The sequence below is a fragment of the Saimiri boliviensis genome, chromosome 8, assembly GCF_048565385.1.
Source record: "Saimiri boliviensis isolate mSaiBol1 chromosome 8, mSaiBol1.pri, whole genome shotgun sequence".
NCBI lineage: Eukaryota > Metazoa > Chordata > Mammalia > Primates > Cebidae > Saimiri > Saimiri boliviensis.
In genome coordinates, this window is record NC_133456.1 from 18,966,346 (window position 1) to 18,978,113 (window position 11,768).

Below are 11,768 nucleotides of genomic sequence, written 5' to 3' on the forward strand. Positions count from 1 at the left end.
GCAACCCATAATGAAAAATCCAGTTAGAGACCAGCCTGACCAACATGGTGAAATCCTGCCTCTACTGAAAATACAACACTTAGCCAGGTGTGGTGGAACGCGCCTGTAATCCCAGCTACTCAGGAGGCTGAGGCAGGAGAATCACTTGAACCCAGAAGGCAGAGGTTGCAGTGAGCCAAGATCGTGACAGTGCACTTCAGCCTGGGCCAGAGCCAGACTGTGTCTCAAAAGAAAAATAAATAAATAAAAATAATTCAATTTCTAGAAGTGTAATGGAAATAATCCAAACTATGTAAGGATTTTCTAAAGGGAGTTGATTAAATTATAAAACATTCATATAAGGCAATATTTACTTAAGTCATTACAGTAATTTTATAGATCTAGGTAGTTACTAGTAATGATAACCTGGGATAATTTGGTTTTGGGGTTTTGTTTTTGAGACGGAATCTCACTCTGTCACCCAGGCTGGAGTGCAGTGGCGTAATCTCAGCTCACTGCAACCTCAGCCTCCCAGGTTCAAGGGATTCTCCTGCTTCACTCTCCCAAGTAGCTGGGATTGCAGATACACACCACCATGCCCAATTAATTTTTTTGTATTTTTAGTAGAAACAGGGTTTCACTATGTTGGCCAGGCTGGTCTCAGACTTCTGACCTCAGGTAATCCACCCTCCTCGGCCTCCCAAATTGCTGGGATTACAGGCATGAGCCACTGTGCCTGGCCTGAATCTCATTGTTTTAAATGATATGTATGACTTGGAAAAAAAAAATTGAGAAAACTGAACGGGATGGTCAATGGTGAGATTGCAGTTATTTTTAATTATTAACATTGCTTTATTTTTTTTAAAAAACAATATGGGCCAGGCACAGTGGCTCACCTCTGTAATCCTAGCACTTAGGGAGGCTGAGGCAGGAGAATCACTTGAACTCAGGAGGTGGAGGTTGCAGTGAGTCAAGATTGCACCACTGCACTCTAGCCTGTGTGACAGAGCGAGACTGTCTCAACAAAACAAAAGCAATGTGTATTGCATTTATAACCAAAAAAAAAAAAAGTGAATCTGATTTTGGAAAAATAACTTACGGAAGTGTAACATCTAAAAATAAGAGGAAAGTATCAAATCTGAATTTAAATGAGATAATGATAACCCCAGTTTAGTATTTACAGCAATTTTCTTGAAAGAAGTCCATAAACTTTATAGAGTGCTCTGTGACTTTGTTGAGCTGTCTTAAGTATGTTAAAGATGTTCTTTTTTATTTAGGCCTTGTACCTAATAGCAACTAATGGAACGCCAGAACTTCAGAATCCAGAGAAACTTTCCCCAATATTTCGGGATTTCTTAAATCGATGTTTGGAAATGGATGTGGAAAAAAGGGGTTCAGCCAAAGAATTATTACAGGTAAATTTTAAAAGGATTTCGTTTTGTGGAATAGTTGAGTTTTTTGGTAACCAACAGAAAATTTTCCTAGGGCCAATAATTAGATTTCACTATTCACTGATGACCAGCAGTATGGCAGCTGCCACAACTGGGTTGTGGTTTAGGGTTTCTTCTGCTGGAAATAAAATTCTGACTATAACATAATGTGCAGTTTGTGCATATTATCAATTCTCGGACCTGTTTATTGCTGGCATGTGAATATTTGTCAGACTAAAATGATTCTGCTTTTATTCAACTCTAAAAGTAATGCATTGATTATGTTAGTCTGACAAAGGTATTGAAATATGTGTTTAGTTTATTAAATGAATTATGATAAACAAGTAGTGTTTGGGGCTTAATCGAACAGAATTATTTTGTTTCTGACCTGATGAATGGCACTTATACATTTATTTTTCCCCTTCTTTCTGGCAGCATCCTTTCCTCAAACTGGCCAAACCATTATCTAGCTTGACACCACTGATCATGGCAGCTAAAGAAGCAATGAAGAGTAACCGTTAACATCACTGCTGTGGCTGAATATTCTTTTTTCCATTTTCTAAAAGAAGGCTTTTAGTATATGAAAATTATTACTCTTTCTTGGGTTTAAAGAAATGGTCTGCATAACCTGGATGAAAGAAGCAAATGACTATTCTCTGAAGACAACCAAGAGAAAATTGCAAAAAGAAAATTATGACTTTCATATGAACCCCTTCTTGAGGGTCCAAAAGGAATTGTGGACTGAATCACTAGCCTTAGGTCTTTCAGCAAACAGCCTATCAGAGCCATTTATCATGAGTGAGGTTTGCATTTTACTTTGCTGACTTTTTTGTAATAGATCCCATTCATTGTCCCAATTGGGGTATTTCTAATACTTGAATGGCAGATTTGAGTTTTTCAGCGTATTTGTTTCATCTGCCAGTCTTTCTCTCATTCATAGCTTTCCTTTTCCTTAACTTCCTCCCTCTGAGTTGCTTTTGAGTTTCTCATGCCTAGGCAAGTGTAATAGAAATTATGTAGCTCCTTATGTTGGCAGAGGAGCTCTGTATAGTTTCACTTTGTGTAAAAGTTAGGACCAGCTGTTGTTACATGTAATATTTTAGTTCAGAACTTGACCTGAAGGAACGGAAGAAAAGTATGTGATTTTTACCTTTTTTAACAAATGTGAAAAAGTCAGTTTTAGAAATTTTGTGGCAGTAAGTTTGGCATTTGTTACATGTATAGAGAGAAGACTAATAATCTATATTTATAACTAAATCACTGAGATAGAAAAAGATTCCCATTGACTATAGAATTCTTCCAATTTTGTCTTCCCTTCTGCCTGTTTTCTCTTCAGGTTTGGCTCTAGGAGCCAAAGTGATTTGTTCTTGTTCCAACCTGGGCTGTATGACTGGTTAGTGCCACTACCTTCCTCTTCTCTCCTTTTTCCCCTTCATTTTGGAAATAAATTTCTGTATATGTTGCAATTTTAGGTTTAGGTTTGTTCTTTTTGTTTTTCGTTAATCCTCTCTCGCCTCACACATACCCCCCTCCCAGGGCAAATAATATAATAACCAGTGAATTTTCAGAATTTAAAATTAGCTTCCCCCCCCCCCCCACATTTAAAGGAGAAAAATACTTGGGACTAGCAGAGGCAGAGTGAGAGACGTGAACTTTGGTGAGCTCTGCTACAGTGAGACAAGATTATATTCATGAAAGAGAAATGTTAGTGTTACAGAGGAGCAGCTGATAACCAATCAACCACAGACACTTGTGGAAGTCTCATTGTCCCGGATCATGATCCGTGTTTTATTATCTTTGGGAGCTTAAGTGACAGAGTATTTCTTGGTGAATTTAGAGATCATTTGAGATGTTGAGTTACTTTAGTTTAGTTTAGTTTTGTTTTGTATCAAATAAGTAGAGAATATTAATGTAAAAAACTGGAGAAAGAAAAATGATATGTGCGTGTTAATAGCAATAATTTTTTTCTTTTAAAGATTATAAAAGGTCTGAGACCTGTAGCATTAATTATTTGAGTGCCCTCTCTTCTCTCCTCCCCTCCCTCTCTCCTCTCCTCTCTATTTGTTGTTTTGCTTTTGGAACAGGTATTGTTCAAATATCTGTGGTTTCGTTCTGGCATTTTGTTCCCGCTATGCCCTTCCCCCCATTAACTTCACCCTTGCTTGCCACCTTGCAGTCGTACAAATCATGAATAAAAATAATTTTGCTGTTGTAGTGTACATTGGGGAAACCAGCAGGGTTTTATTTCCATTATTTTATTCCCACTATATCTATGTTAAAGATACAATTATAAGGAGAGAAGTGACTGTTTTGTATTGATAAAGCAGGAAAGTTTTCAGAAAAATGAGTAAAATAATTAATGAAACATATTTAGAGCACTTAATGGTCTCTGTTTTCAATATAATTCTTGATTTCATTTCTCTCTGGACTGTATTGGCCTTCTACAGCTATTACTGAATTACAGAAACTGGTTTATTTCTGGTAGAAAGCTGCAGTGCCACTGGAGTTTCAAATTTTAACATTCTTCATAAACAGTTGGATGGATTATGAAAAAGATGCTACCAATGAAATAGAAAACCAACTAGATGATAAGACTGTGACCGTCATGCACTCAAAGGCACTTCCATCCTAAGTCAAAGACCATATTCACTGACTGTGCCAATGCCTTGTTTTAGGCTTGTGACTCAGCAAAGGGCTTTTCAATTGGTAGAAGCAGTTTGGGATTTATAGTTACCACTTCTTTGATAGTTACCTGCACGTGCATTGCTGGTAACTGACTTTTGTCATTACAACCTGGCTCTTAGATTAAGGGAGCTACACTGTGGTTTATTCTTAAGTTACCTGGATAAACTCACCTCCAATAGAAATATACTTCGGTTAATTTTGAAATGTGTCATTTTTAAACAAAATAATCGTAAAACCAAAACAGAATTGTGATTTATTATATGTGCTGCTGAAGTGAGCACAGAATTGTGATTTATTAATTTTAACTTAAAACGTTCAGAACTTGTTGGAAGAACAATTTGAATCAAGATTCTTTTTTTTTTTTTTTTGAGACAGTGTCTCACTCTGTCACCCAGGCTGCAGTGCAGTGGCATGATCTCAACTCACTGCAACCTCTACTTCCTGGGTTCAAGCGATTCTTGTGCCTCGGCCTCCTGAGTAGCTGAGACCACAGGTGTGCACCACCATACTTAGCTGATATTTTGTGTTTTCAGTAGAGATGGGGTCTCACCACGTTGCCCAGGCTGGTCTCCAACTCCTGAGCTCAGGCAGTCTGCACCTCAGCCTCCCAAAGTGCTACAATTACAGGTATGAGCCACTGTGCCTGGCCTCATGTTTTTAAAATAATTGCCTTTTATATTCACCTCTTTTGTTATCACTCTAGAATGAAAGTTCCCATTTAAATCTAAAAGTTACTTTAATAGTCCTCTTGTTATTAGGACAGTATTACTATAGTACTTATTTATTATATTTTAGACTCTCTGGTAGTCTTAAAGTTATCTTCTCTTTTTCTTCTTTCTTCTACTTTTAGGGACAGTTAAAACTGGGAAACTATGGAACATTGAACATTTTATCCTACCTAGAACAGTAAATGAGTAATTGTGTAGCATAAGACACCAAGGCTAATAAAACTATCTTTGAGTGCCTGGCACATAGTATTAATTCTCTTCCCTTTAACATATAAATGTTAAGCTGCTTACAATTTACTTAGTAACCACCAGTTTTAAATGAGCCTGTGCCTTTAACAAGCAGTTTTAAACTACCTATGAGTATTTCTTTATTGGGCTCACTTAAATACATGTTTGTATATACTGTATTCTAGCCAGTATAATTTTAGATCTGATCAAGTAGTAGCTAAAATTAGAAAAAAAGTAGTTGCTTAAAGAATTTGCATCCATTTTTGAGTCTAAATCTTTTTAAATATACTGAGATCCATATTTAGTGAAATGTCAGTGTCAAAGTAACATTGTAGATTATAGCTAAAATCCAGATTAATACTCTTTTGAGGTTTTTTATAGTGGAACTTGATAGTAATATAAAAAGCAGATTGTCTTCCTGTCTCTGCTGCTCCCACAGTAGGCATTTAAACAGGTAAAATCAGTTTTTTGATAGAGTGTGTTTGTGTGTGTGTGTGTGTGTGTGTGTGTGTGTGTGTGTGTGTATAAGAAAAAATATATATACACATTCTTTTTTCTCAACACATTGATTGAACACTCTGGCAAAGATGCTGTGGTAGACGAGGCTGGAGTTAAAAAAGAAGCAGCAAGCACTGGCTTGTCCTTGAAAGAACTGAAGTCTTTCTCACTCTTCTAGAATGCTGCCGAGACAGAGCAGAAAGAAATGTATGATAATTCTGTCAAGCATACTTTGATTCTTTATTAAGAGGAACAGTTATGTTTGGAATTCAGCATCTTTGGTTGGAACGCATTGGCTTTTTTTTTTTTTTTCTTGGTAGAAATTGAATTAAGTGAAAGTTCATCTTTTCTGTTGTCTTCAAATTTTATAATGCCTTTTATTTTTAATTTAATCCCATTCAATTATTTAAATGTTATACATTGACATTAACTGCTGTATTTTATGACTGTTCAATAATTTTGTTCTTTCAGGGCTAGAAATAAACTTTTTTAAAAAATATGCATCTTTCCCTTTCCTAAAGTTTTATTCTTTCTTTCGATCAGAATAGCATAGAAGAATATTTAAATGTCTTTATAGGTTTTCTAGTATTTATAGTGATAATTTTTTTTTTTTTTTGGTTTGGTTTTGGATTTTTCGTTTGTTTTGTTTTGTTTTGAAACAAAGTCTTGCTCTGTCACCCAGGCTGGGTGCAGTGGGTGATCTCCACTCACTGCTACCTCTGCCTCCCAGGTTCAAGCAATTCTCCTGCCTCAGCCTCCTGAGTAGCTACGATTACAGGTGCGCCACCACTCCCAGCTAATTTTTGTATTTTTTTTTTTTTTTTTTTTTTTAGATGGAGTTTCACTCTTGTTACCCAGGCTGGAGTGCAATGGCGCAATTTCGGCTCACTGCAACCTCCGCCTCCTGGGTTCCGGCAATTCTCCTGCCTCAGCCTCCTGAGTAGCTGGGATTACAGGCATGCGCCACGACGCCCAGCTAATTTTTTTTTTTTTTTTTTTTTTTTGTATTCTTTTTTAGTAGAGACGGGGTTTCACCCTGTTGACCAGGATGGTCTCGATTTCTTGACCTCATGATCCACCCGCCTCGGCCTTCCAAAGTGCTGGGATTACAGGCTTGAGCCACTGCTCCCAGCCGTTTTTTTTTTTTTTTAGTAGAGACGGGGTTTCACCATATTGGTCAGGCTGGTCTCCTGACATTGTGATCCTCCCACCTTGGCCTCCCAACGTGTTAAACTCCAGCCTGCATGAGCCACCATGCCCCACAGATATTTTAAATCTTTTAATGGTGTTTTGCCACCATTTTGAATGTATTGCAAAGTTCCGAAGTAGGAAGATTTCTAGAAATGTGTGGGTAGTAAACGTGAAGTTTTCCGTTTTTTTATTTTGTTTTGAGACACAGTCTCACTCTGTCTCCCAGGCTGGAGTGCAGTGGCATGATCTTGGCTCATTGCAACCTCTTCCTCATGTTCAAGTTGTTACTCTGCCTCGGCCTCCCAAGTAGTTGGGAAAGTTTTCCCCTTCTAAATCAAGATTAATTTTCTCATCAATGTTTCTTTATCAGACACAGGGAAATACTTCTGATTTGAACACACACCTGGCTGAAGTAATAACCTGATCAGAATTTCTGTGTTAAATGAACCAAGAAACCTTTAAGAGTGCAGTGCATTGCAATATAGCATAAGGCATCACTTCATTATATGAATTTAATTTGGAATGTTATCTATCCTAACATAGGGAACAGCCACAATAATGGTTTACTATCAAAAAGCATAAAATAAGGCCAGGCCTGGTGTCTCATGCCTGTAATCCTAACACTTTGGGAGGCCAAGGTTGGCAGATTCCCTGAGGTCAGGAGTTGGAGACCAGCCTGGGCAATATGATGAAACCCCATCTCTATTAAAATACAAAAACTCAGGTGAGCATAGTGGTGTATGCCTGTAGTCTCAGCTACTTGGGAGGCTGAGGCACGAGAATTGTTTTAACTCAGGAGGTGGATGTTGCAGTGAATCAAGATCGTACCATTGCACTTTAGCCTGGACAACAGAGCAAAACTCTTGTCTCAAAAAAAAAAAAAAAAAAAAAAAAATACACTTTTTTTACTGAAAAGGAGTTTTGCTCTTGCTGCTTAAACCTACTTAGTTCAAGCGATTCTCCTGCCTCAGCCTCCCAAGTAGCTGATATTACAGTATGTGCCACCACGCCCAGCTAATTTTGTATTTTTTAGTAGAGATGAGGTTTCTCCATTTTGGTCAGGCTAGTCTCAAACTCCTGAACTCAGGTGATCTGCCTTCCTCAGCCTTCCAAAGTGCTGGGACTACAGGCATGAGCCACTGCACTCGGCCAAAATATACATATTTTAATCCTGCGTGAGAGATGGAGGCAATGACTTTATTTTTAATTAATTTATTTATTTTTGAGATGGAGTTTCATTCTTGTTATCCAGGCTGGAATGCAGTGGTGCTGTCTGAGCTCACTACAACCTTCGCCTTCCAGGTTCAAGCAATTCTGCCTCAGCCTCCTGAGTAGCTGAGATTACAGGCATGTGTCACCACGCTCAGCTAATTTTTGTATTTTTAGCAGAGACGGGGTTTCACCGTGTTGGTCAGGCTGGTCTCGAACTCCTGACCTCAGATGATCCACCCTCTTCGGCTTCCCAAAGTGCAGGGATTACAGGCTGACAGTGACTTTAAAATGTATTTGTTACACTATATGGCTATTTTGTCTTATTCTAACATTTACATTTCTTTAATAGCCAGTGCTCAAAGCATTGCCTAAGAAAATTTTTTGAAGCCTGTAATTAATTTCAGCTCTATTTCTAGTGCTTGGTGGGAGAATGGCTTAAGCCTGGGAGGCAGAGATTGCAGTGAGCCAAGATTGTGCTGCTCTACTACAGCCTGGGCAACAGAGCAAGGCTCTGTCTCATTTAAAAAAAAAAAAAAAAAAAAAAAAAATTTGATAATTACCTATATCTCTATAGAGAGAATCCTGTAGTCTCCATAATTCTGATTATAGCTGTTTTACCCTTGCATCTTAGTTTTAGTTAGGAAAAAAAAAAAAAAAGACTAAAAATGCTGCATTTCTGGGAAACGATTTGTTCAGAAAATGACAGCATTTATATAAACTTGTAACTAAAGAGACTGATTATCTTGAAAGGAATGACACTCATGGATACATAATCTCGTATATTTAAGAGACGCCTGTTGCATTACCTTATTCCATTCGTCCCAGTTTGTGCTCTGTAGGAGATAAAACATCCCTCCCCAGTAGTGCTTTTTTTTTTTTTTTTTTTTTTTTTTTTTTTTTTTAGCAATCCAGATAAACAGTGCCATACATTTCTTTCATTCTTGGACCTGTATTGTATATACAGCATCATCGATGCATTGTCAAAAAAAAAAAAGTTTTCTTTATTTCTTAATAAACTACTTCACTTTGACTTCTATATTAAAATAAGTGTAGGGCTGGGTGCAGTGGCTCAAGTCTGTAATCCCAGCACTTTGGGAGGGCATGGCAGGTGGATCGCAAGACCTGGCCAACACAGTGATACCCCGTCTCTACTAAAACTACAAAAAATTAGCTGAGCGTGGTGACACATGCCTGTAATCTCAGCTATTCGGGAGGCTGAGGCAATCACTTGAACCTGGGAGGCAGAGATTGCAGTAAGCCAAGATCACATCACTGCACTCCAGCCTGGGTGACAGAGCAAGGCTCTGTCCCAAAAATAAAGAAGTGTACCATTTTCAAAACCTATTTGATCTGGGCCATAAAATTAAGGAATACCTAACAGTACAATCCAACTGATTGCTTTAATATATTGTCATTAAAATCTTTAAAGAGTTTAGGATTAAAACTAGAAAACGTCTTAGTCACTTTCAATATTCCTTACGTTTTAGTACACTTCATGATTTGCTGCTAGTAACTTCGTTGGAGAGCTGTTTTTCAGTAAACTAAAAACCTTAACCATTTGAGTTTTTCCTTTAGATATTGTCACTGGTTTGTTCACACTTCTTTTCAGTGCTATGAGAAGTGTTTAAATGTTTGACCATCTCATTTGTTTATCTGTAGATCTATTGGAGCATGTGGTAAGACTGTGGTGTCATTGAAAATGACCTTAGGCCATGGACTGTTGGTTATGTGGATCAGCTACGTTCCCATAACCTGCATTGTCAGCAAATACTTTTCCACTTCCCTTCAGCCCTGCATATTTTACTACTGATGAACCGTATTCTGTTATGCGTCTGCTCTGTCCCGTTTCCGTGTTGTCTTTTTTTGTTTTATAGCAGGGCACAGGTAGCCAAAGTGTTAACCACAGGTCTGAGTGCCGCTTGCTGCACATTTCCTCATCTGGTCACGAAGCACTGCAAGACAGAACTGTATTAAAGCTTATTTTTACCTAGTTTCATCTTGGAGTCATGTTTGAGCTTGTGAGTTTCCTTTAAATGAAAATGTGTATAATTTTAAGATTTGCTGCTAGAGGGAGGACTAGTTAACGCTTTTTTTTTTTTTTTTTTTGAGACAGAGTTTCGCTCTTGTTACCCAGGCTGGAGTGCAATGGTGCGATCTCGGCTCACCGCAACCTCCGCCTCCTGGGTTTAGGCAATTCTCCTGCCTCAGCCTCCTGAGTAGCTGGGATTACAGGCACGCGCCACCATGCCCAGCTAATTTTTTGTATTTGTAGTAGAGACGGGGTTTCACCACATTGACCAGGATGGTCTCGATCTCTTGACCTCGTGATCCACCTGCCTCGGCCTCCCAAAGTGCTGGGATTACAGGCGTGAGCCACTGCGCCGGCCTAGTTACGCTTTTTAAAGTTAGTAACAGCACTATTGTAGTAGCATGTGCACTAAAAACGGTTACTGTGAATTGGTGGAGTTGTTTTGTTTTGAGTGATAATACAAGTGCCTACAGATGGGGTTTTCAGGGTTAAATTCATTAATTTCACATAAAATATTTAGAATGATGTCTAGCATGAAGTAAACGTGATAAATGTAATCTCCTATCATTACTTTCCCCCCTCCTCTGTGATATTGCGGGAGCAGATGCAGAAGAAACAGAATGCTGCACAAAACTATTTGCCCTTTTCCCCCACCTCTCATCTTTTAAAAACGTATATGCATTAGGGAAATTAGGCTGCAACTATTACACAGCTTTTTTTTTTTTTCTAGTAGTCTGAGTCTTGCCCAGGCTGGAATGCAGTGGCATAATCTCAGCTCACTGCAACCTCTGCCTCCTGGGTTCAAGTGATTCTCCTGCCTCAGCCTCCAAGTAGCTGGGATTACAGGCACCTGCCACCACGCCTGGCTAATTTTTTGTATTTAGTAGAAATGGAGTTTCACCATGTTGGCCAGGCTGGACTTGATCTCCTGACCTCAAGTGATCCACCTGCCTCAGCCTTCCAAAGTGCTGGGATTACAAGAGTGAGCCACCACGCCCGACTGTTCCACAGCTTTGTACTAAGAAGGCCACCAGTACGTGCCTATTTGGCCACACAGTATGAAATTGTATATTTTACAGTATTTCACAGCTGGCAAGGTGAGAGTGTGCATTATAGTTTGGACAGTCACTTTCCTGAAGGGGTATTGCAAAGAAAAAGCTTTTAAGTTTTTGTTTTTTGAGACAAACTCTTACTCTTGTCACCCAGGCTATAGTGCAGTGGCATGATCTCAGCTCACTGCAGCCTCTGCCTCTCAGGTTCAAGCGATTCTGCCTTAGCCGCCCGAGCAGCTGGGACTACAGGTGCGCACCACCACACCCAGCTAATTTTTTTGTGTTTTTAGTAGAGATGGGGTTTTACCATATTGGCCAGACTGGTCTTGAACTCCTGACCTTGTGATCCACCTGCCTTGGCCTCCCAAAGTGCTGGGATTACAAGCATGAGCCATGGTGCCCAGCCATACCCAGCTAATTTTTGTATTTTTAGTAGAAGTGGAGTTTCACCATGTTGGCCAGGCTGGTCTCAAATTCCTGACCTCAAGTGATCTGCCCGCCTCAGTCTCCAAAGTGCTGGTATTACAGGAGTGAGCCACCACGCCTGGCTGTTACACAGGTTTATCCTAAGGCAGCCCCCAGTACATCCCTATTTGGCCACACAGTATGAAATTGTACATTTTATAGTATTGCACAGCTGGCAATGTGAGAGTGTGCATTATAGTTTGGACAGTCACTTTCCTGAAGGGGTTTTGCAAAGAAAAAAAATTCTAGAATTGGAAGTTGTTGTTTGTTT

At 39.0% G+C, this 11,768-nt stretch overlaps 1 protein-coding gene across 3 annotated transcripts in view; it reads left to right on the forward strand.

Moving 5' to 3' along the window:
• Positions 1 to 6,051, forward strand: part of PAK2 (p21 (RAC1) activated kinase 2) — an 80,724-nt gene extending 74,673 nt beyond the window's left edge. For all 3 annotated transcript variants that reach the window (XM_003926200.4, XM_074404053.1, XM_074404052.1), the window contains exons 14-15: positions 1,257 to 1,394; positions 1,845 to 6,051. In XM_003926200.4, the coding sequence (XP_003926249.1) occupies positions 1,257 to 1,394; positions 1,845 to 1,931 (225 nt within the window). In that variant the 3' untranslated portion in view covers positions 1,932 to 6,051. The remainder of the gene's footprint in view (positions 1 to 1,256; positions 1,395 to 1,844) is intronic.
• The last annotated feature ends 5,717 nt before the right edge of the window (positions 6,052 to 11,768 follow it).